The sequence below is a fragment of the Drosophila serrata genome, unplaced genomic scaffold, assembly GCF_035046125.1.
Source record: "Drosophila serrata isolate PLE 108 unplaced genomic scaffold, ASM3504612v1 contig_272, whole genome shotgun sequence".
Lineage (NCBI taxonomy): Eukaryota > Metazoa > Arthropoda > Insecta > Diptera > Drosophilidae > Drosophila > Drosophila serrata.
Window position 1 is genome coordinate 8116113 of NW_028257170.1, and position 26123 is coordinate 8142235.

At 43.5% G+C, this 26123-nt stretch overlaps 1 protein-coding gene and 1 pseudogene across 2 annotated transcripts; both read left to right on the forward strand.

The window, feature by feature from the left end:
- Positions 1-3033: 3033 nt before the first annotated feature.
- On the forward strand, positions 3034-23926 carry ImpE1 (Ecdysone-inducible gene E1). Its single transcript, XM_086833430.1, has 7 exons — positions 3034-3692; positions 6216-6500; positions 11388-11559; positions 12587-12718; positions 18527-22242; positions 22308-22854; positions 22922-23926. The coding sequence occupies exons 2-7, from the start codon at positions 6405-6407 to the stop codon at positions 22990-22992; spliced, it is 4734 nt and encodes a 1577-aa protein (XP_086689556.1). The 5' UTR covers positions 3034-3692; positions 6216-6404; the 3' UTR covers positions 22993-23926.
- Positions 23927-24932: 1006 nt separating this feature from the next.
- LOC110190669 (serine protease 1 pseudogene) lies at positions 24933-25762 on the forward strand (annotated as a pseudogene). Its single transcript, XR_015271838.1, has one exon. The product of XR_015271838.1 is annotated as a serine protease 1 pseudogene (transcript).
- The last annotated feature ends 361 nt before the right edge of the window (positions 25763-26123 follow it).

Genomic DNA, 26123 nt, shown 5'->3' on the forward strand with positions numbered 1-26123 from the left:
TGAAGAAAAATTCCAAAAGCAAATCCATTTTGTTCCGACTTTCATTTCGGAGCGGCAAGCGCTGCACAGTTTGAAGACAATTGTATAAATGAAAGTTTAAGATCTCCGGCGGCAACTGTGTTTTGGGACCTGCATGTGTGTTTGTAGGGCACTCACTGCTCACCAGGGGGGAGGCATATGGCTCTATATGGGTGGAATATGTCTATGTCTATAGGGAGACAGGTGGAGGGGGCGTGGCAGCAGCAGTAACAGCAGCAGCAGCAGCAGCAGCAGCGACAGGTACACCGGCACTCGAGATCGAGATCGATGGCAGTCGAAAAAACAAAAAAAAAAAAACCAAGAGCCGACCCGGCACGTGTTGCCCCAAGAGCAAGGCAAAAGCGCTTTTTCAATTGTTCGCCACTCCGGCAATGATCATTGCCATGATAATGATGCCACCGCTGCCGATATTGCCGATGATGTTGCTGCTGCTGCTGGGATGCTGCTGCTGCTGCTGCTGCTGCTGATGATGATGAACATTTCTCTCATCTCTGTACATTGCAGTGTCTTCGACTTTGCTACGATTTCGATTTACTTTTGCTTTTCATTGTTCCTAATGCGATGATGGCCAGCCGGCTGCCACTGCCACTGCCACTGCCACTGCTGTCGGGCTATTTTGTTCAAGCATTAATAACAATTTCATGGTTTTTAACACAAAATGCAGCCACATTGGAGGAAACTTTTCCATCAATGAATTTGCCTTGCCAGCCATTGAAAAGGGAATCGCAAATATTATTTGCAAGGGTTTTTGCCGAGTTAATAGGATTATACATGCTACGGGGAAATGTTTATATAAATTATGTGTAAGTGTTAATAAAATCTAAGATGTAGTACGTTTTAAAGAAACTTTAAAGGATTTCGGGTCTCGATTTATGTGAATTAAATCAAGCTGAATAGGATATATAAACGTTTAGGATTAATATGATTTTGAACTAATTTGAATATTTATTTCATTTATTTTTGTAGTGAAAACGAAAACAATCCCTTAATGTTATAAAATGAGCCAAAGAAAATAGGGCTGAATTAATAAAGGGATCAAGAACAAATAAACTAATTTGTTAATTGAAGCCGTATTGAAAATCTAAACTAAGTCCCTACATAAACACAGCTATAAAGCTTGTTGAATAATTAATTAACATTTAATAATAATAAATAAATTTATGATAACTTTCTTGTTCCTAGACAAAATAAAAACTTTCCTTACTTTTAATATTTACTTAAAAGGGTTCACATCTCTGTGACTTCCTCAAACTTTAACGATTGATTCCATTGACTCCCAGGTTCGATTCAGATTCCGAAACCATTGCCCCCCCTTGAAAGCAAAAAAAATATAAAAATAAAATAAAAAATAAAGAAAAACTGTAGAATTAAGCAAGCAACCATGGACAATCAGCGTCAATTATGGCCCTGTTCCCAGCCAAATCTATATATGTTCGTAATATGCGATTTTCGATTCGGGACAATCAACTCTTTTTTCTGGGTGCGATGGAGGAGGGTGAGGTTGCTACGCTTCCGGTGCTTGAAATAAATCTTCAAATTAAGATGCTGTCTTCCAGAAAATGCTCGAAAATCGAAGCAATTTATTGTAGTTGTTGTATTTTTTAGAATGAGCGAAACAAAGAGAGCAGATATAAAATTGAATGTGAAATCAAAAACGATCAAAAGCGCTTTGAAGTGACCACTTGGCACAATATGCGATGTCTACACCCAAGTTGAGTTCCCTCGGACTTGCCGCTCAATGGAAGCGTGGGTGGTTTGAGGAGTTATAAGCTGAGAAACCCAGCTAGAGGGTTTTTCAGATTGTCATAAATTAACACATTTTTGGAACAAGAAAGGGAGACAAATAAATATAATATAATAATATAATTGGAACTAAAAGAAAAAACTGCTTCGAACATTACAGAAAATATGTTCTTACTATGAAAATAAATTACTTTATAAAAGTATGATTCAAATTTAATTCAATTAAATTTTATTGGTTTTTAAATTCTCAAACTTAGTTCCTTAACTAACTTTAGAGACCACCCCACCTTTGATAATGTGAAAACAGCAAACAGTTTGTTTAAAACGAACTCAAATGCGAAAATTACACCCCAAGCGACCAATTTAAAACCATTAAATTATAATTTTAAATTTTAAAGAGCCCCAACGACTTAAAGAGCAGAGCAGTCGCCGCATTATTCAATTAGGGAAGACGCATTTGTATAGTTTTTGGCCTCAGCCAAATGGAGTGCGTTTGGATTTGACCATTCCCCGCCACCTCATTATTATTATTATAATTTTCATTCTCGCCAGCTTGTTCTTAGCGTTTCGCAATGCGGACTCAGTTGCTTCACTTGCCTCATTGCGATTGCAACACGGGTTCAAAACCTCAAGTGACGGAAGTGTAACGAACATAAAAATCAACTACAGTCGGGACTCTGTGGAAGGGTATTAAAAAATAAAATAACAAAATAAAACCTGCCATTTACATTTACCCTAATCAGTAATGATTTGAATTTAAATATATATGATATATTTAATTCGAAGTTTGCAACCTAAAAGTCGTTATTCTTATCCCTGTTAAAGGAGTTTTATTAAGCCATTATTCTATTTAGTAAATTATTAATACGTTTATTTCTGTACCAAAATGAATTATAATATATAATATATATTACAAACATTACAAGTTTTTGGCAGACTCAATAAGTTACACAAAATATTCGAGGTTTGAAAGGAATAGGGGAATCCCAAATAAGTTGTTTAGCGACTCAATTCTTTAATGTATACCTTTTGAATAATAATCTTCACAATATTATGGGATTTATATCATTTCCCCTTTTTGGAGTTCAAGTAGTTGCATTTATCGAACTTTGACTGTAACTTAAAACGGTTAATTTCGAAGCAAATGCAGATGCTTGGGCAGCTGCGATCTCTGCGTCGTGTAGGTGTACTACAAACGCTTCGCCGTTTATCTCTCTTAATCTGTGCCGTTCGCACTCTCTCGGACCTGACACTCATAATTAAAGAAACAAATAAAGCGCATTTGCATACACAGCCAAGGCAGCAGGAGCAGCAGCAGCAGCAGCAGCAGCAACATCGGCAGCAGCAGCAGCATCAGCAGTAACAGGAGCCCGCCTAAGCCGCAGTAACAGCAGCAATATCTCTCGGGTAACAGCAGCAATATGATCGCTAACAGCAGCAATAGCAACAACATTTTGGCCAAGACCTCGGCACTTGTCGTGTCTGAGAAAGCTTCGCTGCCTTGACTTTGACTTTGGCCAAAAAGCTCTCCTCTTTGAGCTGGCCAAGTGGCTTCTTCGTGTTGCTGCTGCTGTTGCTGTTGCTTTTGCTGTTGCTGCTGATGTTGCTGCTGCTGCTGCTGCTGCTGTTGCTGGCGACTGCGAACTGCGGCTGCTTGTCTTTGGTTCTTTAAGTCCGTGGCTGGCTGGCTCCTCTTCAGTTCGTTGCTGACCATCGTTACGTGCGGACGTGCCCAGCTCAGCTCATCTCCGTGGATGCGGCTGCACTTTGCACACACTCAACTTGCTAGCAAAAAAAAGAAATAAATCAAACTGAACCGAAAAAATAAAACACTTGAACACATCACACACAATCTACAAGAAGTGCCGCGACGCGAGTGTTGAAACCAAGATACAAATTAAAACAAAACGGTAGCTAAAAAATTACTCCTTAAAGAAAACAAAAAGAGGAAAATAATAATAATAATAATGATGATGATGATGATGATAATCGATAAGAGATCCTGAGGATTTCTTAAGCTGGAATTAGACTAAGGCGCGGCCCATTCGGGCAACTGTGTGTAATTTCTGTTTTTCTTGCGGACTCCCAAGGAAAAACCAACAAACAAACCCAAGCCAGCGAGCGAAGCAACATCCAACCAACTGACAAACAAACAAACAAACAAACAAATAGCGAGCGAGATGGACAAACATACATGGGAAGGCAGTCAAGTGAAGACAGAGCTCCATAAGATCCAGAGATCCAGAGATCCAGAGATCCAGGGTCCCCGGAGTCCCGTGTCTCTGCTGTCCAGTTTTCTGGATGCAGATGCACCCAGACCCAAAAGCCAGAGCCAGAGCCAGTCCAGCTTCGGCACATGTGTGGAGCGGAGCTGCTGTTCTGGTGGAGATGGTGGTGCGGCGGTGGTGCAGTCGCCATATTGGGTGCATAACGGTGCCAGAATCGCGCTGCTCTTGGCTCTTTTTATTTTATTTTTTGTTGCTGCTGCTGCCTTGTGTCTCTCGGCTAGAGTGTCTTAGCCAGAGTCTTAGCCTCAGTCCGTTCTGCGTGTGTGTGTGTTGCATTGCATTGATGACGACCCAGCGACCGATAGACCAAGCGCAAAAACCACAAACACAACAGCAGCAGCAGCATAAAAAATGCAGCTCCCCAGCAAAAGTTTTGCGTTTTGCGGTTGCCAGCCCAACACTTTGCACATGCTGATCGATTGCGGAAGATCTCCGCCATCTGTATCTCAGCATCTCTGCATCTCCATCTGCATCTCTGTATCTTCATCTGCATTTGCATCTGCTTCTTCGCGGCTGACTGGGTCAAAAAATTGAGTCGGGCAATTGTCCAGACACGCCCATACACGCCCCTTGACCAAAAGCAATTCTCTAAAGCAAAAAAGAAAATATCAGAAGAAGTAGAAAAGAGGAAGTTCTTAAAGACTTAACAGCTTTTTAATATTTAAAAAATATCTAAATAAATATCTATTCTTACAAGCCTAAGAAATACGTTTCTGGATTAGGAAATAAAACATGTAATTCCCAATTAGATGTTCATAACAATAAATAGTTATCCCTTAGATAATTTGTCAAAGCAAAAAAGATGTTGCTTCCTTAAGAATTTAAATATTTCATTATCCAAAAATATATTAATAAGTCCTGGAAAAACTTAAAGGATCTTATTGAGAGTAATCAATTTTATTCCATTTTTTAATTTGTTTTCTGAAAGCATTTTCTTTATGCAAAAAACTAATTTAAATTGGAGAAGATGATATAAATTATAACCCAATAGATATTCATATTTCAATTAAATTCCCCCATCAGCAATAGCCTCATTTCTGTAAATTTTTCCAAAGGTTATGTGAATTGATTTTTTCAATTAAAAAGTGTAGCCTTCCCCGACACCTTATCAAACCCCAAACCTTAAGTTGCCAAGAAACCTTTATGACATTGTTTTCTGTGCAGCGACTAGTTCTCAGGCCTTTCTCACCTTAGACCAATTTAAATCGAACTCTCGCGAGCCCTTCACCCTTTCTCCCTGGCCCACCTCCCCCCAGTCTGATTTTTTCTCTTTTTTATTAAGTTATAAAAAGGCTGGAGTTAGTTGATGTTTTATATCGGCTCTGCTCGTTTATTCTTTTATATTTTTTGTTGTTGTATTTTGTGCCTCAGCCGCCTAACGGTAATGCCCTAGAGCGCCACATTCTCAGACCCAGTCTCCGAGTCTTGCGACTTAGTCTTGGCCTTAGTCTCAGTCTCGAGCTCTTCGGCCCAGACTCATGCATTGCAATAAAATGAAATTTTATAACAGCAGCGGCTAAGAAAGACACAACAACAAAAACGTTACCCGAATTCCGTATAAGAAAAACAGAACGAGACACACACACACACACAGAAAAACGAGGAAAAACAGAGCGAGCGAGCGAGCAAGAGACAGACTCAAAGGTCGTCACAGCAAGTGAAAATAGCAACAACAAAAAAGATATAGAAAAAAAAAACGGAAAAACATGAGACAGCGGTCGAGAAAAATAAACGAAACGAAATAAGTTTTTGAGGGCTTAGGTTAGGGCAGCGGCGGTTCAGGTGTTAATTTCCCATTTTTCGGCTGCCGCCGCAAGTTCGCTGCCTAAGTCTTTCGTTTTAAAGTGGAGCGGCTTCAATGCCCATTGAATGCGAATGAGGGGCGTGTGAGCCGCAAGCCGGCCGGTTGGCTGGCTTTTTGGCCTTCTCAACAGGGCAACCGACAACTGCAAAATAATAAAACAGAAATTATTATTATTATTATTTTCCTTAGTTTTTTTTTTGTTTAGTGGGCCGCATTTCCTTTGGCCCGTACAAAAAAAAAGAGAGAGAAAAACGTTTTCGTTCCGTTTTTGACCCTAAGAGTTCAGAGTTTAAGTCAAGTCTCTTCCCTCACATCCTCACATCCCCGACTCCTTTTCACAGCACAAAAAAACACACTCGTATATTAACGACTGCCACGAGAGAGAGAGACAGATAGAAAGGAAGAGAGAGAGAGAGAGAGAGGAGGAAAATCGACAAAAACACACAAAAGGAGGGAAATTGCTGCAGAGAGAGAGAAAAGCCTTCCCAGGGAGTTCCAAGGCAGCTTCTCGGAGCTACAGAAGCGCGGCTATGACGGCGACTGCGACGCCGACAAAAAAATCGAGAAAGCAACCTGCGATCGCAATGCTCAATGGAAATGCTTTTACGGTTAAGCGGCTCTTAGCGGTAAGTAAGCCCAACTGTGGCCAAAATAATACATATATATATAAATAATAGAATATGCTGGCAAAAATTGCACCCCCATTCGGGCATTCAAAAGTCATTTGGGGCGTTGCCAATTCAAATTGCTCCAAAAAATGTTTGTCACCTGGTCAGCGGGCTATTGTTAAGCGCTTTTTTCGCTTTCTTAAACAAAAGCCACACTCTTTTTCCTTTTTTCTTTTGGCACAATTTTTATTTATGATGTTGGGTGTTTTCTTGGCTTTTTGGCCGAGTGGCGTGGGCCGAGTTCTTTTTCTTCGCAAAGTGAGCTCCGAGTGTGTGTGCAAAGAGCTGTGAAGTCGGCCATTGGGTCAAACTGCGGCTGATAGATGGATAGGCAGGCGTCGAAGATCATGACGCAGATCGGGCCAGAGATGATGATGTCGATGGGGGTCGCCTTGCCGCTCCGCTCCACTCCACTCCACTCCACTCCACCGCTCCATTGACTGAGTAATGTGGTCAAATTAATCTAATAAAAGGTGGGAGTTTTTCCCTTGGCACTGCTCGAGCACCAATAGAAATACAAGCCAAAAAATCACAAGAGCGAGCATTAAGTTTAGTGAATTATTTGCTTCATAAAATTTCATTGCCCGGCACTTAATCATTATTACTGCGGGAAGCGTCATTATGGCTGCGGTGTATGGGAACTAGTTTGACTATTAATAAATGCTTCTATTGAATTGCTGGCCTTTTTATGGATTCCGGGAAAAACGAGAGGCATAAAAAAGAGGAAGTTTGGCTAACTTGGCTTTATTTCTTCTACTTTTTTATTGGTTTTACGGAACTTTGGAGGCCTAGTCTTCTTATCATTTATGCGATTTTAAAATCTCTATTGTTAGGTATTTTATATATCTGTCTTACGTATATTATAGATATTTTACAGTGATTTTTATCTCAAATTATTCATTGTTATGGAATATCATTTCCTCTTTTATTTTTTCTTTAGGTTCCTAAAGAGAATTTTAGTAGAACTTAACATTTAAACTAAGTAAACCGATAAGGAATCTTGTAGTGTGGCTTTGCTAAATAACACTACTTTAATTCTCATTCGTTTTTCAAATATATATTCAATTTAATAAAGGGCAACATGGTGTTAATTATCAATAAGCACTCCTTTTTCTGTAATTTAATCAATGATTCATGCATGAATCTTTCACAATTCAATTAGATTTTCCCACCTAATAATTCTTGATCTATTCCTATTGCTAAAAAAATAAATAGAATGCAATGAACCAAGGGCTCTCGCTCCACCTGGAGCTTTCCTCAGTTGTATTCCTTTATTTTTCCGCCACTTTTTCCACTCCATCTTGGCCAAGAAACAATTTATCCACTTCGATGTTGTTTGTTATTATGTTTCGCTATGCCCTCAACCGCTGCCCCGTTCAGCCCATTTTGAGCCAAGTGCATTAAGTCTTGGCCAATAGCCACCGGCCACCGTCTACCGGCCACCGTCTACCGGCCACCGGCTGCATCTGTGTGCACCTGCATTTGGCCCGGCCAAAGGTCAGCAGACGGTCCGGCGCCCGACGATCATTAAACAAGTACGAGAGTAATTTGTAAAACACGAAAAATTATTTACTCCTTTTTTATTTTTTGCCTTTTGCGCTGGCCAGCCGTTCTTTTACGATTCTAAATTACAATAACTGCAGTGCAGTGCAGTGCAGTGCAGGGAAAATGCCACTGCAACGGGTCTTCATTAGCACAGCGACCATAAACCCAAAAACCAAAAACCAGGGAACGGAGAACTCAGAACACAGAACCAAGATCCGAGAACCAGGAAAGCTGAGAAATAAATAAGCCCGCCTGATGAATGGGGTTTTTAACGGACAAGGAGGTGGACTTTCAGGAGGCCGGGAAGACGAATGGCTGGCCGGAGGATTACAAATGGCCGGGTGGACACGACCTGACGGTTATTAGCCGCCTCCGGAGATCCCTCGGATATCGCTGTGTCTCTGAAACTTTTCTGCGGAGCGATGTCAAACCTCCCATGGACAATGAGCTGGCAATGAAAGTAACTTGGCCCAGAGTTATTGGGTCAAGTCAAACAAAGGCAAAGACACATACTGGCACTCGGCTCTAATGGCCAATAGCCTGTCTCTCTCACTCTATATAGTTGGCGGCCAGCTCGAAAGCGTAATTAAACAATTTCTTCTCTGTTTATTGACATTTTATTGATGCCGTCGAGTTTGAACGGTTTCATTTCATTTCTGGTTCTCTTGGCCATTCGAGTCTGCTGCGATTCCGACTCCAGCTTCGATCCGATACTTTTCCCATTCGAGATCTCGTTTGCAGTGCCCGCTCCCATTGAGTGTACTCATGGGGAATGGGAATGGAAATGGAAATGGATTTTGCCTGGCTTTGGCTTTGGCTTTCTTGAGGGGGCCCGAGCTTGCCACGGGGCCCAAGTGCTGTGTTTTGACTAGACAAGCATCGAATGAGTAGCGAAATGATCTTGAGACTCTAAGGAAACACCTCTGAATGGGGATTATGTTGAGTACTTTATTTATTTATTGTTATTTGAAGATCTCGAAATGGCAGTGTCAGTGTTTTGTTGTTCAATAAACTTTGCCTGTAATGCCTTTAATGCTTTCATGACCAGGGGAAAGTCACAAATAAAATAATTATCTGAACTAATTTGAGCAGAAAGTCTTTTTTATTTATTATTATTAAAGATCAGAAATGATTTATTATTCAATAAACTCAAAAGAAGACAAATTTATTGATATTGATTGTTTAAAATTACTTTTTTAGTAGAGAATGGGGAAAGTTTTGCAGAAATGGTTTTTAAGTTTACAACAATCTGCAATGAGAGAGAAGTAGAGATGTATTTAGGGACTATTAATTATCAAAAAGGAATAATAATAAAAAATCCATAAAAACCTAAGTAAACCTAGGACTTCTCTTCCTCTATTTTACTTCGAAATCCTTAGATTTACTTCAGTTTATGACTTGAAATTTACACCTGATCATTTATCACAATCAAGGCAAGAGAATCCAACAATGTTGCATTCCGCCAAATGATCCTAACTGTGTTTTTTTAATGTCTCAACTTGTACAATTTGCCAAAGACTTGCGTGACTATGGAATTGGAATCAGAATCGTTGAGTTCTTACCAATTAGCTGAGTCTCAGGGGGCTTCCCCCCCCCCATGAAATCCAAGACTAACTTTATGTAATCATTGGATTTAATGCGTTAACAAATTCCAACAAAAAACAACCAAGAAAGTCGGGGGTGAAGATCTAACAGTACCGTTTTAGCCAGTATGCAAAAAAAACCCAAAAACCCAAGACCCAGAACCCGAGCCCAGTTACCTAACTTGTATCTGTATCTGTATCTGCTGCTGTTGGAGATGGAGCTGGTGCCTTGGTTTCGGTTAGGTAATGCCAATCCCAGAGAGCCGGCCCGTAATTAATGGCGTGTGGCGCTCATTCGCGATGAGCAGAAAGTACATTGCACTCTTCTCCCCACTTCTTATGTGTGTGTCTATGTGTGTTGAGGAGCTCTATCCATGTTGGCCACAAAATTCAGCTTATTTATTAGCCAGCTAAGCCAGCGTTCTAACTGCAAAACAAGTGAAGAGGGCCAAGTCCATTGGACCGAGGCATAAAATTCCCTTGAGTATCTTTTGTATCTGTTGTATTCATGGTTTGATAAAGCGGAGATATAAGTTATACTATTTATTTTGGGGAATATTTTTAAAGAACTTATACTAGAATGTATAAGAATTAAGGTAGATTTTACCAAGTACTGCTATTTAACCTTTATTTAAGTTATTTCGATAGAACTTTGCATAAATTCTTTCCCTGTACTCTAATACACTCATTACCATGGAAAAAAAAAACTTTAAAGGACGCCCCACCTGATAATACCTAACCATTATAAGCCATAATAAATACCCATTAAAAGGGTATCAAAAACATAGGGTAACTTGACCCGAGACATCCCAAAAACATACAAGCTACTCGGCTAGTAGTAGTAGTTAGTACCCTTAACTCCCTGCTGTTTGTTTCTATTTCTTGTTTCCTTTTTTAATTATAGATCCCGGGCCAAGCCACTCCACAGTGTACTTGGCCTGGCATAGAATATATAATCCACCTTCGACGGGGCGTGTGTTCGGTGTTCAGGCAACTGTTAATTCTGTTTTACAACTCCAGTTTTTCAGTTCTCGGGTATCTCTGTAGCATCGGATGTAACGTTAACTGTGTCTGTGCGGCGAACAAAGGCTTTGTATCTGACAGATACGTAGCTACAAGCTAGAATTACACACATCGCACACACTCCATTCATAAAAGAGTTAGCCAGCCAGTGAGCTGCTGCGATTAAGTACGGATTTTACGGCTCTTTTTTGTCGACAGACACACTACTGGGCCCACACGAATATATGTTATGTTAGGTTATTCCGTGCTCCCAAGCCATTTGTTTGGCATTTGAACAAGACTTGGTCAAGACCGTCCAATTTGTTGGCTCATTTCGATTTAATAATGGCCCATGCAAAACGGTTCACCTAATTGAAAAAGAATATGCCGGGGCTATGAAGAACAGATCTCTGCGGTTTATAGGTAAAGCAAAAAGTTTGGAAAGGAAGGAAGAAGGAATGCGAGTCTTTAAGACACTACGGTTTCTTGTGCAATTATGTGGCTTAAGGTGCGGTGTGGGAAATACTTAGGGAAAATTATTAAATATCTTAATTGCTTGGGCTAAAAATCAACATACAACTAAATTTTAAAAGTTTTCCAAAGGAATTTTTAATAGAGAAACATTGAGAAACAAATTTAAAGATATATCCTTCTTATTTTTAAATACATCCCTAAGAACCCTTTGTAATATCCCTTCCCAATCTTATTTTTCCAGCTGCTGATCATCTTTACAGTGGCTGATGCTAGCCGGGCACTGGAACTGGGTGACAAGTGCCAGCATGACATGGACTGCACGGATTTCATCAAGGGCAGCAGCTGCTCCGCATTGGGTTACTGCGAGTGCGCCCCCTACTTCGTCCAGCTGGACTCCAAGCGCTGTTTGTCGTGTACGTACTAAGTAGGCAAAGTCAATCTTTGGCTAACCCCAAAAGTGGGAGTATACAGAATGTTTGCCGGGCAAACACAAGCAAACAATGGGCGGAGTTGGAGTTGGAGTTGCATATGGAGATGCGATGGCTATGGTGTGTTTGTCCACCGAAGAACCGTTAGATGCACTCAGCACAACTCTCTCCATGTCTCTGTACACAGAAAAAGAATTTGGAATTCCATTGGGAAGAATTAGTGATTCATCATCTGATGGTCAAATATAAACAAGAAACTTGAGGGGAAATACAATGTAACCAAGATTTGGGTTACTCTCTTAGGGCTTAAATTCTCCATATTTACATTATTCCCCTTGAATATATATATATATTTTACAATTAAATACAGAAAACAATTCTTATTTAAATACCTATATTGGAAATTTTTTAAGGCTTAAAGAAGGTATTGCATTTTTATGAAGGAACTAAATAGGCTTAGTTGACAAAAAATTTAAGTAACTATCTCACATTTGTGAGATTACTATTAATTTATTTTACTTAGGAAATATTTTAACAAGATTTCTAATTTTAAGTTATTAAGAAAACCTTAGCCAAAAAAAATCGCTTTAATGAGCCTATTAGGTCTATCTTCAACTCTTAAAATGGTTTTGGCTTTTCGCAGAAAATTCCACCTAACGAATTCCGCCATTAAAGATACATTTCTCTTTAATGATATCTAATAATTGGATTATCTCTTGTCTAAATCATGTTATTTATTTCTTAACATTTTGCCGTCCAATTATAGTTATTGCGAAACTCAAATAGAAAATTCCTTGTGGATGGACCCTCTTCGCCATCCTCCACTTACATTTATTTTACACTCTCAAATTGCTTGTTAAGTCCAATAGTTTTCTTAGAAAATTCCCTCAAATGAGACGATTAAAGTTAATTTTCAAAATGATTGCCCGGCTACCTTTAATGATAAACTCTAATTCAGGATAAATACCGATTTTTGATTTGTTTTTTGTCTTGTTTTTGGTTTCATCTTTAGCTCAACTCCTGGGAGGCGACTGCCAGCTGAGCGAACAGTGCTCCATGAAGGTGGCCAACAGTAGCTGTCTGGATGGAGCCTGTCGGTGCGTCGAGGGATTCCTGCAGTTCCGCAAGCACACCTGTCTGGGACGTAAGTATCCGCCAAGTGCCGGCCAAGTCTTGTGGCCCTAATCCGCCCGGTTTGCATGGAATTCCACACACACCACACACAGAACACACTCACATCACACCACAGATACACACAAGTACTAGATGATATCATTAACTGTTCGGTGCGGTGTTTGGTGAATTGCAATAAACGGACGGCAGCCAACTAATAATACCCACTTTGATGGCTTATCATTTCTTTAGTTAACCGGAATGTCACGCAATGTGAGGTAGTACCATATAGTATGTAACTACACAGGAAAAATATGTAGGTTTCAAGGGAAAGGATTTAATGAGAATTTCGATTTGATTTTAGGAGATCTATTTAATAACATTTTTAAATAGTTTTAAAATATGAGAGGAGAACATAATCTTTTATTCTATGGTAAACTTTGCTATTAATATCCTTAATAAATAGTTAGTTCTCAGCAACAACTTGTAGCTTTCTACCTCCCTCATCTTCAGACTTTATCCTACCCTTCATAATTATTTATTTTTCCGAGAAGATATAGCTTTCTAACTCCTTCATCTTCAGTCTTAAGATTACTGTCTTTCTCTGTAACCCTTGATTATTGTTTTCTGATTAACCATTTGGTTCTGTGTGTACTCTACTCAGTGTCCACTCCCATTTCCTGTTTGCCATTCGTTAACACTTTGGTTCGGTTGGGTTTTCCTTTCTGCCGGCAATTAACACGGGCATAGCAATAACAATAACGATGAAAATAACAAGACAATCGTGTCACTAATTATACGCATAATTGGTTAATCTTCCAAGAACTGGCCAGCAGCGTGCTGGAAGGAAAAAAAGAACGCAAAACGTAAGAACGCTGAACGTTAAATGTAAAATGTAAATGCAAATGTTTGGCTTCGATCTCTCTACGAGTTTCTGTTTCTGTTTGTGCAGAGCCATGTGTGAAAGATACATTTTTCAAGATACTCGGCCAATGGCTCCAAAGATGCATCTTCAGCCACACTTAACTTTCAGGGCTCTGGGCCAGGGAACCGTGACTCATGGCTAGAGTTGGATATAAATCATTCTCTGGCCTGTGATTCATTCAGTGACTGACTAAGAAAGGTTACAAAAAATAAAGTTAATAGTTATTCTTGTGCGGGGGAAAAAGATTAAATAAATTATTCAAAGAACGTGGCAGTAATAAATTTTAGTTGAGATAAAAGCTTAGATAGAGAAGGTAATATTTGAAAGAATAATTCTAGGAAGCTACTTAAAATACTTTATATAAGTTTACTTAAATGAAGACCTGTCCCTTAAATATTCCTTATGAAAACAGTGACACAAACCCTTTTAGTTCCTTCTGAGACCTTTCGATGTCAGCCCTGAAATCGATTGGAATTCGCTCCACTTCCTTTTGCCACATTGGCGCCAAGTGGCGTTAATCTGATTAGAATGTTGACTAGAATCGAGGGGCCACTCCACTGGGGCACGATCGTGGAGCAGTTCGTGTCATTGCCGTTCACCTGATGTGGCACTGCAGACTCTGGCGACTTAATTATATGGCATAAGAACTCAATATATATGGGCAGGACAGCTGCTGCTGCTGCTGGCCGAGCCGAGAGTGAGCTCTCGTATTTAATTAAGCGTAATTTGAGGCCAAAGCGGCCAGGTGAGCCCGCGCTCATTTATGAGAGATACTTTCACCGAAACACACAATAAAAGAAAGAGGAACCTTTCACCATTAGAGGAGAGACAAGACGATACTATATGGGAATATCCTGGCTTAGCCCCTTCGATGGCTATCGCCCAGCGGTGCCTACTTTACATGGCTAATTGCCTCCTCTCCGATCCTCTCGTAATTAAATTGCACTGATTAGCAAAAGGAAGAAAGTCCAAGAAAGTCCAATTAGTTCTCGCACAGAGAGAGTAAGGCCAAAGTTGCAGTTGACAAAAATGTTGCACACATTTGGGATTGGCCATTCACTTCATCCTATCGCCATCTCCCTGCCGGCTCTGCTCCTCCATCTCCATCTGAGTCGCGGGTCAAGTGAAGCAAGTGGTGTGCCAGATTTTTGTGAGCTTGTCAGGCTTTCTTTCCATTTGGCTTTTTCGCTCTCCGCGCTCTTCAGCTCTCCTCAGCTCTTGGCGCTCGGTGCTCCGCTCTTGGCCACTTGTTCCAGTTTCCCATGCACCTTAACCCAGGCCCAAGCCCATTCCGGGATTGGCTCTTAACTTGCCCGTTTTTGTGGCTGTTTAACGAGCCCACCTCCAGCCATTCGGCCATCCAGCAATCCAGCAACAATGAGCACTTCCTCCCATCTTTATGAGTTATGCATTTGGTTCTTCGGAATGGTCTACTCCACTCTCCCCGTTTTACCCAGCCTCCAGAGCTTAAAAGTATGCCAAATACATATGCCTAAATATATATATATACACTCGTTCAGATAATGAACAAACATATAGCCGCAGACTAACCGACCAAACATTGGAACCTGAGCCACTGTCTCGCATGATCGAGATCTTCTGCATACAAAGTTGCAGGAAAAGTGAACCGCTCTGACATCGGTGATCACACAAAGAGCACTGAAAGAAAATTGATAGAGAAAACTGCTTAGGAAACTTAAATATATAACAAAAAAGAGGAGGAAAGAATCTAGATATTAAAAGTCAGCTTTAAAATATGTTTTTGATGAGCTAAGTATCAGTATCTTGTATCTCATTATCTTGAAGTTTCTCCCAAGCAAGTTCATTTAAAATTGTCTCAAAATCATTAACATTCCCTTTTTCAGGTAACTTATTAAATTTCCCGAATTAAATATGAATTTAAATTAAGATTTAAACAGTTTTCCGCAACAAATTCCAATGTTCATGCAAAATGCCTATAGAAATGTTCCATAAATTATCTTAAAAGAAGTATAGGTTCTTCAAACACATTTTCCATGTATTTCTTCGGCTTTTCCGCTACGAAATCCCAGTCGAGTCTCATTATATAAGGCAATAAGCAGAAGTTGAGCCTGAGAAGCTGTAGAAAATCTCCTAGTCACTCTCCTCGCCAAAAAACTCAGCTCACTTTCGTGCAGCCTCAACACCTTCGCCAGGCCAGGCCAGAAAAAAAGCAGGGAAAATACTTTCCATTGCGACACCTTGCACCAAAAATAATATAAAAATGGAAAGAGAGAAAGACCCAAAACGAACGAAAACTACCGAAAACCGCTGAAAAATTCCATTTCATTTCGCATGACCCACAAACTCAGCCAGTCAAAGTCAAACTGTGTTAATTTGCGGCTACAGACAAAGAAAAACAAAGCCAAAAAAAAAAAATCCAAAAAAGAAAAATATACGAAAGAAATGCTTCTTGAATTGGCCATTTCAAACTAAATTGCGCCAAATGCCAAATTGCATGCAAATTATGTGGAACGGCCAAAACACACACACAGAAGTGGCACCCCGCCGCTTTCGGTCAACTTCCGGAAAATAAAAGACAACTTACCATTTCCACCAAATGCAAATGGTTTCAATTAATTAAAGCGTCCCCGGGTTATTTCATATAATGAAAGTCGGCGGCATAAATAGACTTATTATAGCCGCAGGAATGCTGCTGCCGCAGATGGATGGATACATCTCGTATCTTATGGCTAGTATCTAGCATTTGTATCTGTATCTGTATCTGTGGCTGTGGCTGTGCGTGTGGCAGGCAGTTGACACAGTTTTGCGATTTGCTATTTGCGATTCCGGCCACCGGCGGCGGAGACTTCGAACAAAGACAGCGCCCGCAGAGGAAGCTGCGATTTAATTTATGCTGATTTCGATGCAAATTATTGTTTATGATGCCAGCTCCCCGCCGATCCACACACAGCAATTTTCACACGCGTCGCTCTCGCATTCAGTTCGCCATTCGCTGGGTATCGCCCCGGTGATCTCTCGGAGATCGGAGCAGCATCCAGCAGCACCAGCTCTGGCCGTAATCGAAGTGGGTTAGGTTAGCAGTGGCAGTCGTGCAGCGATTCGCATGCAACCTGTCGCACCGGCAACAACGCTAAGTGGCCGTGGCATTGGCATTGCCCCCAGGCAGCCACATCGATCAGAGGCGTCGTTCCATGCCCCATGTTGGGAAGAAAAAAACAATGTTGATGCACAGAGAGAAATCTGATTTAGTTAGGCCTCTTAGACCTATATCAAATAATACAAATACAAATGAGGTTTTACATATAATGCAGTATAGAAAGGAAACAGAGAAATAGTATAATGAAATCTTAGGTTTTTAGAAAAGGTTGCATAATCAAACTTTAAGTACATATATGTGATTCAACTTTTAGTAATCTTTTGAAAAATTTAAAGCAAAAGAGAGATACTAGTTATATCTTGGAAATATTTAAATCTATTAAAATGCTCCATAAATTCCTTTCCTAAATAACAATTTACCGCCTTGTGTCCCCTCGTCTACTGCTGTTATATAAAAGTGAAAGATGAGAGGCCAAGTATTTGGAGTCACTCCTTCTCATGCGATTCTTCCTGCTCCGCGTTGGCTCCATATTGGTGTCACAAATGCTGCGGCAAAGACCAAGTCCGAGCTACTCGCATTTGGAATTGGCCATTGGCCGGTGTCAGTGGCGGTGCATTCGTTAAGTATACGCCATGATGGCCATGGCCGTTTGCCTTTCATGTGCCACGAACTCCACCGATCGACCGGTTCCCCAATGGCCAATGGAGCGGAGAGCCTTTTGTGAAATGCCGACAGAAGGCTCTTTGGGGACTTGTGGAGATCTGTCCGTGGCCGAAATTCCCGCGAGAAAAACGAACTTTTCCACTTGGGCCACAGGATGAAGGGTATATATTTCGCATACCGATTTATGATCGCCAAATGGGAATGGATCTCGTGGCCAGACACTGCCCAAAGGGCAAATGCAGGTGGCAGCGGCGGCTTCGGCGGCTGCCTTGTTCAGTGAAATGCAAGTTGCAAGTTGCAGGTTCCTAGTTGCAAGTTGCCTGCTGCCTGTTGCAAGTTTGCTAGTTTGCTGGCAAAACCAAAAACGAAACAAGTGAAAACAAGTTGGAGCGGCAGTCCGGAAAGTGGGTCAGAGCTGAGATTCCAGAGGAGGACAGTGGCAGACACGCAGGTGGCTCGGCTCCAGTCTTGGCCTGCAGTTGCATTCGTGGTTGTAGTCACCAAGCTCTTTCAGCCAGTTATCGGCGAGTGGAATGCTGATGAGGAACGGTAATGGGAATGGGCGACGTCACCGACGACGTTTCAGCGTCATCTTCTGGTTCCCATCTGTTCCCCTTCTACGAGTATCATAGTAATGCACAGGGAGAAATCTCTCGATTGCTTAGGATACTTAGGTTTATAAAAACGACAAGATTTCCTATCAAAATAATCCTCTGAATGTCAGCTAAAATATATATAGTTTGTATGAAATATATTAGAGGAAACTGTAGCAAATTTTTTATGGAAAATCCTTGTATATTTCTTCAAGTACCTCCCAATTCTTGTAATATATAATTTTGCTCTCTGGACGGATTCTCGTCTCTTCTTTGGGATTCTCTTTTGGCCACGATGCGTTGAGGTTGATGCAGTTGCAGTTGACTTTATTGACGGTTATTAGGCTTGTCGAAGGCGGGCTAATGCTCTGATGTGGTTCTTGTTCTCCTCCATGTTCTGGTGTGGCTCCTCATGATGATGATGAGTTTTTAATATGCATTTGGTGCTTGCAGTTCGGTTTACGGTTTACGGTTAACTTAATAACATGACTCAAAACACACAAACACATTCGATCCGGATCTCACGAGAATTTTCCGCAATTTCTCAACCTCCTTTCCCCTCTATCCGTTTTCCCACAGCTGCCCATCCTGGCGCCGTTTGCTACAGCCACGCCCACTGCCAAATGTTCGACACCCGCACCCACTGTGACTTCCTTATCCCGAATCTATTCGGACGCTGCCAGTGCACAAGTCCCGCCAAGATGATCGGTGGTCTCTGCGTGGCCCCGGCGGCGGATCAGAAGGAGGAGGATCAGGCCATTGAGAAGGTGGAACAACCAGTTAGCACGACCACTACAAGGAAAACCACTACGAGCACAACGACAACAACGACGACCACGACCACAACACCTGCGCCCACAACAACCACAAGAAGGACCACCCCGTCGACGACAACAACGACAACGACGACAGCTGCTCCCATTCTGCTGGAAGATGAGCTGCCCGCCAGTGTTGAGGAGCAATCCTTGGAGGAGGATGATGGCCAGAGCACTAAGTTACGACCTGAGGTAGCCGAGGTGGAAAACGTTGAGAAACTGGAGGCTGTGGACATGGCCCATGAGGAAACCGAACTGACACAACAGCAGAACCAGGAGGAGCAGCAGCTACACCATGAAGAGCCTGCAAAGGAGCCAGAACTCACCCAGATCTCTCAAGATGCCACAACTGGGGTTCAGCAGCTGCTCACACCCGCCGATGTGCCCACCGAGAATGTCATTGCTGCCGAACAAGAGACTGAGGCTGGGCCCACCGAGGACTATCCCTACAAGATCGACGAGGAGTACGCGGAAGAGCATGATAGCCACAAGCCGGAACTAACGGGTGAGCAACCCGAGCATCAGGATATTGTCGCAGAGGTGGTGGCACCACAAGCCGAGGAGGAGGAGGAGGAGGCATCGGGTAATCAAGAGATTGCCTCATCGCCAATCGACGACACCATGAAATTCGATTACGAAGCTGAACCCGAGAAGGAGGAAGAGGAGGAGGAGGTGCCGCAGACTAATGAGGAGGTGGTGCCCATTGATGCCGAGAGCGAGACTGATGCTGAGGCCAGCACCAGCGAACCGCCGGTCCAGACGCAGCTTCTCGAGGAGGAGACAGAGCCGGAGACAGCCCAGACGGTGGCCGACGAGGAACTGATCCCAGTTAATGCTACACCTGAAACCGAAAGTGTGACGAAGGCAGCTGACAACGAGGTGGAGCAAGAGGAGGAGCATCTGGCCTCGGGGGATCATGAGCTAGAAGTAGCTGTGGCCCACCACGAGGAGGAGCAGCCACCCAAGCAGGAGGAGCCAGCGACCGTCAGCGAACCAGCCTCGGTGCAAATGGAGAGTGAAAGCCAAGTCGAGGTGGGAAAACCAGAGGAGCCAGAAACCGAAATGGAAAAAGAAGTAGCGGAAGCAGAAGCAACTCCGACCGAAGCCACAGATGTGGAGCTACCTCTGGCCACCGAAGGCAGTCAGAGGCCAGAGATGGAGTCGGGAGCTGCAGCTGAATCTGGATCTGGATCTGAGACCGATCAGGTGGAACAAAGCGCCGACATCAAGCCGACAAGTGGCGAGGATGATTTAAATGAAGCCAATCAATTAAATCAAGACCAAGTCACCGAGCCAGCTGTGCAGGAGGAGGGGGCAGAGCAGCACGAGGAGGAGAGCCAGCCCGAGCAGGTGGATGAAGAAGTCCATCAAGATGCAGATGAAGCCACAACAGAGAAACCAGTCCAAGACATCGACACTGAGGCAGAGGCGGAGACGGAGACGGAGACAGAGACAGAGCAGGAGGTGGAGGCAATCACCGAAGCGGAGCACGAACAATTGACATACCCAACAAATGATGATGAATTGGCGCCACTGGAGGAGGCAGAAGCAGAGCCAGAGCTGACCACAGAGCAACCAGAGGCAGCAGCGGAACCAGAACCAGAATTAGAGATCACCACCGAGCTGCCACTGCCCCAAGAGGAGGAGGGGGAGGAGAAGGAGACGGAGAAGGAGCATGAGCCCGAGGCCGATGAGCAAAATGCAAATGCAATTAAAACGCCCGAAGTGTCGGAAGCAATTGCAGAGCCCCAGGCAGAGGCGTTGCCCGAGCCAGAGACGGCCACAGAAACGGAGATCGGGGTGGAGGAGGATGAGGAGGAGGAGCAGTCACTGGTAACTGAGAGGATCCAAGAGCCAGAAGCAGAGCCCGCTAATGATGAGGTGTCGCAGGTGGATACCGATCAAGGTAAGCCAGAGCAGCCAATTAAGAGCGATGCTGATATCGAGCCGGAAGCCACTGAGGAATCCATGCAGACGGAGATTGTGCCAGAAGCCGAACCTGAAACCGAAGCCAGTGAAAGTGCCCAGACTCAGGAGGAGATCAAGCCTCAGCTGGATGAAGTGGAGGTCGAAAAGAACGAGAATGACAACATAATTCAGGGAGCAGAACCAATTGCCCAGGAAGAGGTTATTCCAGAGCCAGCGGAGGAGCACTCAGAGGAGCCAGCGGACGATTCCGCTCCTCCTAAGGCCCAGGAGGAATCACCAGCTACTCCCGAAGCAGCGCCCGCAGAGGAGGAGGAGGAGGCCAGCAAACACGAGCTGGACTACACCAGCATCGAACATCTCCAGGAGATCGCCCAGCAAGAAGAAACCACTGCAGCCCCTGAGCAAGAAGATGAAGAGGAAGCAGAGTCCACATTGGCACCTGAACTCGCGGAGGTGCCCAGTGCCATTGTGAGTGACGAACTGGATCAGGAGAATCCCCAGAACTTCCATGAGAGCGAGAGCATCGCCGACATTCTCAGCGATTTGATGCTGGAGGGCGACAGCACCGTGCCACCGGTTCCATTTGGCCAACAGCCCGCCCAGACAGTGCCCATGGTGGAGGCCAACTCGGAGAACGAGGAGGAGCAGCCCCATGCTGCCATTTCCGATCTCGTGGCCGAAGCTGACGAAACCCATGACCATGTGGAGCAAGTGCCACAAGCCGAGGAGCCAGTGCCTGCCATTCCAGATCTGTTTGCTGAGGCAGCTAATGATGAGGCAGCCGAGGAAGAGGAGCAGGTGACATCCGCTCCTGTGGCTGAGAAGGAGCAGCAGCAGGCGGAGGAAGAGGCTGTCAAGGAGGAACCCCAGCAGGATGAGGAAGAACCAGAGCCAGCCAATCAGGAGGAAATCGAAGAAGAAGCCCAAACAGAAGCCACCACCGAGAAGGAACTAGAACAGGAAGCCGAGCCCGAGGAGGAGCACACTCTGTCCCCCGAGGAACTACCCTTCGACCTGAACGATCAATCCGTTCCCATCCGCCTGAATGAGCTGGAATCCGATAACCTGATCGTGGAGTCCACCACCACCATCGATGGTCTGCAGGAACTGGACAGCAATCACATTGAGCAGGAGCCTGTGGCTCATAACGTTGCCCATGAGGAAGCCACTCCAAATCCCGCAGGCATTGTGGAGATCACGACTCAGACCATGCTGGGTCTGGCCAGTCGTGTGACCCTCATGGAACCCGCAGCTCCCGTGGTGACCACTCTGATGCCCCTGATGGCCGCCGCCGATGAGCCCACTCCGGAGCCCGTGTCCCCGGCTTCCGTTGCTCCTGCTGCCAGCAAACCCGGCTCGGAGCTGCGTAAGCGCGTGGATCTTGGCCTGGAGGCTGTCTCCCTGGGATTGGCCTGCAGCAACGATCGCCAGTGCCAGTTGGCTGATCCTCACACCGTTTGCAATGGACGTGGAGTGTGTGACTGCTCTGCCAGCGGAGAGGAGCAACAATGCGGTGCCGAGAGAACCGGATGCAGTCCTGGAACCTTCCAGGTGAGTGCTAGATTTTCATAGAAATTCAAGAAAGAGAAATAGTTTTTTTTGTATCCTCTTTTCAGTGCCGTTCCAGTGGCGTTTGCATCTCCTGGTTCTTCGTATGCGACGGCCGCGCCGATTGCAATGACGCCTCCGACGAGGAGTGCACCCACAATGCCCGCCTGAACCAGAGCTGTCCGGCAGAGTCCTTCCGCTGCCAGCGTAGTGGACGCTGCATCTCGCGGGCAGCGCTCTGCGATGGCAGGCGCCAGTGTCCACATGGCGAGGATGAGCTGGGCTGCGATGGCAGCCACCGAGGAGGCAACGCCTGTCCAGAGCACACGTTCCGCTGCGGCAGCGGTGAGTGCCTGCCGGAGTACGAGTACTGCAATGCCATTGTGTCCTGCAAGGACGGCAGCGATGAGCCGCCGCATTTGTGCGGCTCCCGGTCCGTGCCCAATCTCTTCATGCGCCTGATCGAGGCCGGTGGCCTGATGGGTGGAAGGCGAGAGGCGGATGCCTACTGCCCGCACCGCTGCAGCAATGGTTTGTGCCGCTCCACGGCCATTGTCTGCTCCGGACGGGATGGTTGCGGTGATGGTACCGACGAGCAGACCTGCGCTGTGTGCCGTAAGTAACTTTGGGTAGTGGGAAAACAAGGAATACAATTAACGAATATATTCTTTTTGCCCTTTAGGTTGTCCCGCCCCAACTGCCGCCAGTCTGCCCGCCTTCCTGGCCCGGCAACGTCCCATGCCGCTGTGGTAGAGAGGATCCTTTGGAGATGTGAAGGTATCCTGACCCCCGAAAAGGGGACTTCCGGTCAGCGACTGACTGACCGAGCTTTTGCCAACAACCACTGTCTTCCGACATCTGACATCCAATATCCAACATCCGAAACCCAACACACACTCGCAGCACTATCGCCTATTTATATCCCAGACGCATTGAAACACGATTTTTGCCTAGCATTTAAGTGGATATTTACAACATTTATTTATTTATTTATTATGACCTTAGCTGCGCCCATGCCACGCCCAATTGCCACCTTGCTAGCAAGGGGGAAGGGACTTCCGGTTCCTCCCCTTTGAGCCGGTGATGTTTGTCAATTGCGCCACTGGGCGTAACCCTAAAGCACACACTAAAACGACACACACACCCACACTCTCGCCCCCATTTCGACTATTTATTCTACTCATCTGGCCCATCAAGAAACTATTTATTTATACCCCAAACATCGCCCAAAAACCAACACACACACTCGAATGGAAGATTTCTTCATTTAGCCTAGTTCTATGAAATTTTCTAATTTATTCAAGGAAAACATACACACACAAACACACACACACGCACACACGAGTGATGAAAAATAAGAAAAACCATGAAATGATGCATTTTTATCGATAATTATTTTGTAAATAAGAGTAAACGTGTTCGATGTACATGATAAACGAAACGATAATGCCTTTAAAGAAACGTAGGGTATCTAAAGCTAACCACGTAGCGCAATCAGATCAAACATTTATCCCCTATATAGTTTATTAAATGTATTTATGTAAGTGTGAGTGGCACTCACACACTTTTCTCAAAGTCATCAAAGCATCACGGTAAAACTACACAAAAAAAAAAACAAGTAACAACAAAAACAAACAACGAATGAAATGACAATAAAAAATCTATTTTTAGAAAACTATTGAAAAAATAATAATTCTGTGTACTTATTAGTGGGTTTATTTTGGTTTTGCAGGTCAAACATTTAAAGCTATTGTTTAATTTTACTTTATGAATTTTATAATATTTTTGTTGGCTTTAAAAGAAAGGTTTACATATCTTTTCCTTTAAGACTATAAAATAGTCCCTTAAACATTCAGCAATTTTCAGTATGATCAACTAACTAATAGCATTATCAGAATTAATTAAATAGTAAGACATCAATTTAGTTAAGTATAGTAAAATAATAAATATAATTAGCAAACAACCTTAACAAATCTCAAAATTTTTTTTACACTAATAAGCAACCTCAGATAATTCGAGGACTATTCCTGACTTCAAACTGTAAGGAGAGGAAGTTAAAAATATAGCTTTCTTTTAGGCGACATTTTTTTTTAATACAAAGGCAATACTCGAGTACCCACTTAGGTAATATTAAAAATATCAAGTAATAAGTAAATAATCCAAGAATTCAATTCCCAAAATAATGGAAATTAATATAAAAAGCACTTAGGATTTATATAAGGAACAGTTAGTCACATTATAAAGTATAAACTAGGATACTGAGAACCTTTTCCGACCTTTTAAGGTTAATGTGAGGCACTTCTCAACTGATAATCAAGTATTTTATACACTGCATTTACTTTTATACATTTTATCATTTTATTTTATTATTTTTTTGTAAATTATAATCATCCACCTCTTAAATTCCCAGTAGACTCCAAGTTTTATTACACTTCTTCCATATACATATGTATGTAAGAACCCTGGATAAAGGGGCGTATACGTGATTTTAACTCCCTCAAACGGAATATAGATCCCCCAGCTAATCAGTCAAACAAATATGCATAGGAAACACCCATTTGTGATTAGAGAACATTGATTTAGTATTTCACTTTAATAATTATCTCGGCAATTATCAAAACAGAGTTTTACGATCGCGATAGTCGGGGGTATAAAAGCGGCAAAGCCAGCCCCTTCGAACCAAGTTGTTCCAGCAACATGAAACTGTTCGTAGCTTTCCTGGCTCTGGCTGTGGCCTCGGCCTCCGCCACCGCCATCAACAGCGTGGTCCACCCCAAGGACCTGCCCAAGGTGTCCAAGATCGAGGGTCGCATTACCAACGGCTACCCGGCTACGGAGGGCAAGGCCCCCTACACCGTTGGCCTGGGCTTCAGCGGCGGCTGGTGGTGCGGTGGCTCCATCATTGCCCACGACTGGGTCCTCACCGCCGAGCACTGCATCGGAAACGCTGACTCTGTGACCGTGTACTTCGGAGCCACCTGGCGCACCAATGCCCAGTTCACTCACTGGGTTGGAAACGGCAACTTCATCAAGCACAGCAACGCTGACATCGCCCTGATCCGTATCCCGCACGTGGACTTCTGGCACATGGTCAACAAGGTGGAGCTGCCCAGCTACAATGACCGCTACAACGACTACAACGAATGGTGGGCCGTGGCCTGCGGCTGGGGAGGCACCTACGACGGCAGCCCCCTGCCCGACTGGCTCCAGTGCGCCGATGTCCAGATCATTCACAACTCCGAGTGCGCCAACTACTACGGCACCGGCATCGTTGGTGACAACATCATCTGCATCCGCGTTGTTGATGGCAGGGGAACCTGCGGCGGAGACTCCGGCGGCCCCCTGGTCACCCATGACGGCGGCAAGCTGGTGGGAGTCACCAACTGGGTGTCTGGCTCCGGCTGCCAGGCCGGTCATCCCGCTGGCTTCCAGCGCGTGACCTACCACCTGGACTGGATCCGCGACCACACCGGAGTTGCTTATTAATAAATATGGAACATTGATTGAATAAATTATATTTGAAGCGAAATTATTAATGTTTTTTAATGGAAGTTTACCTAATCATATAGCTGTCATGGGAGGAATTGATAAATTCAAGGAAAGGAATATTATAATTTCCTATGTTGTCATCATAATTTTAATATTTAAAAAATTTTGATTTATATTTTGTGAAAATTAGAAGACTTCCAATATATCTGCAATGAAAACAATCGGGAGATTAATAGAATAAAGGGTATAAATTATTATTCTCTAAGTTTTAGTATTAATTTCATGATAGTTTAATGGCAAATTCAGTTCCTGGTCATTATTGTAAGGATAATTAAGTTAATAGAATTATTAGTTTAACAGAGATTTCTAACTAATTTTCTGCTTCTCCCATTTCG